This window comes from Neopelma chrysocephalum, unplaced genomic scaffold (genome assembly GCF_003984885.1).
Source record: "Neopelma chrysocephalum unplaced genomic scaffold, ASM398488v2 Primary Assembly neopelma1_96385, whole genome shotgun sequence".
NCBI lineage: Eukaryota > Metazoa > Chordata > Aves > Passeriformes > Pipridae > Neopelma > Neopelma chrysocephalum.
In genome coordinates, this window is record NW_020925033.1 from 1 (window position 1) to 1,581 (window position 1,581).

Genomic DNA, 1,581 nt, shown 5'->3' on the forward strand with positions numbered 1-1,581 from the left:
CAGGAGGGGCTCCAAAGCCAGCCCAGGGTGCTCTGAGGAGGAAAGACCCAGCCTGTGCCGGGAAGGCGGCTGGAGCTTGAGGCAGAGCTCTGAGCTGGTGGTCCCTGAGCAGCCTCCCAGCAGGGAGAAGCCCTTCAGATGCTTGGAATGTGAGAAAAGCTTCAGCCGGAGCTCCCACCTGCTCCAACACCAGCTTATCCACTCTGGGGAACGGCCCTATACCTGCTTGGAATGTGGGAAGAGCTTTAGGAACAGCTCCACCCTTTGCAACCACCAACACATCCACACTGGGGAACGGTCCTATACGTGTGGGGAATGTGGGAAGAGCTTCAGCCGGAGCTCCCACCTCCACATCCACCAGCGCATCCACACTGGGGAACGGCCTTACAGGTGTGGAGAATGTGGGAAGAGCTTCAGCCAGAGCTCCAACCTCCTCACCCACCAGCTCATCCACACCAGGGAACGACCCTACACATGTGGGGAATGTGGGAAGAGCTTCAGCCGGAGCTCCCACCTCCGTACCCACCAGCGCATCCACACTGGGGAGAGGCTCTACAAGTGTTGGGAATGTGGGAAGAGCTTCAGCCAAAGCTCCAACCTCCGCACCCACCAGCGCATCCACACTGGGGAACGGCTCTACAAGTGTTCGGAATGTGGGAAGAGGTTTAAAATCAGCTCCAATCTCCTCCTGCATGAGCGGATTCACACGGATGAGAGGCCCTTCCGCTGCACTGACTGCGGGAAGGGCTTCAAGCAGCGTATCCACACTGGGGAACGGCCCTACACATGTGGGGAATGTGGGAAGAGCTTCAACCAGAGCTCCAACCTCATCACCCACCAGCGCATCCACACTGGGGAACAGCCCTACAGGTGTGGAGAATGTGGGAAGAGCTTCCACCAGAGCTCCGGCCTCCACATCCACCAGCGCATCCACACTGGGGAACGGCCCTACAAGTGCTTGGAATGTGGGAAGAGGTTTCAGACCAGCTCACATCTCCTCCTGCATGAGCGAACACACACGGATGAGAGGCCCTTCCGCTGCACCGACTGTGGGAAGGGCTTCAACCGGAACTCCACCCTCGTAATCCACCGGCGCATCCACACCGGGGAGAGGCCCTACAAGTGTGGGGAGTGTGGGAAGAGCTTCACCCAGAACTGTCACTTGACCTCACACCAGCGGACCCATCAATAAGGAAAGCCCTAAGAGTGCCCCAACTGCGGGAAGAGCTTTGACCGCTGCTTCCACTCTGAATAAAGCCTCTGATGCTGAGGCAACCCCTGGAGTCCAGTGACTGTCAGTCCATCCCTTTCGACCACAAAGGGCCAGTCCCCTTTCCCAGGGGCAGGTTCTGCCAACAGAACCCTTCTTGGAGGGGTGTGTGGAGATTCCTGCCTTGGCTGGGGACCCCCCCAAGGTCACTGCTGGAGGTTGAGAGCAGAGATCTCCCCCCGAGCGTTGGTCTGGGGGAGTTCCATCCATCTCGAATTAAGAATTCTTGCTTTTGTGCCAGCTTTAGTAGAATTGCTTCAACAATTGCTTTAGTGTAGAGCACTGTCCTATCTTATCCTGTACTCCTGGAA

At 57.5% G+C, this 1,581-nt stretch overlaps 1 protein-coding gene across 1 annotated transcript; it reads left to right on the plus strand.

The window, feature by feature from the left end:
* Positions 1–7: 7 nt before the first annotated feature.
* On the plus strand, positions 8–1,221 carry LOC113981284 (zinc finger protein 239-like; the record flags this gene model as incomplete). Its single annotated transcript, XM_027708601.1, has 1 exon — positions 8–1,221. A coding segment is annotated over one exon (1,185 nt), but the record flags the coding sequence as incomplete, so codon positions are not given.
* Between the last annotated feature and the right edge of the window lie 360 nt (positions 1,222–1,581).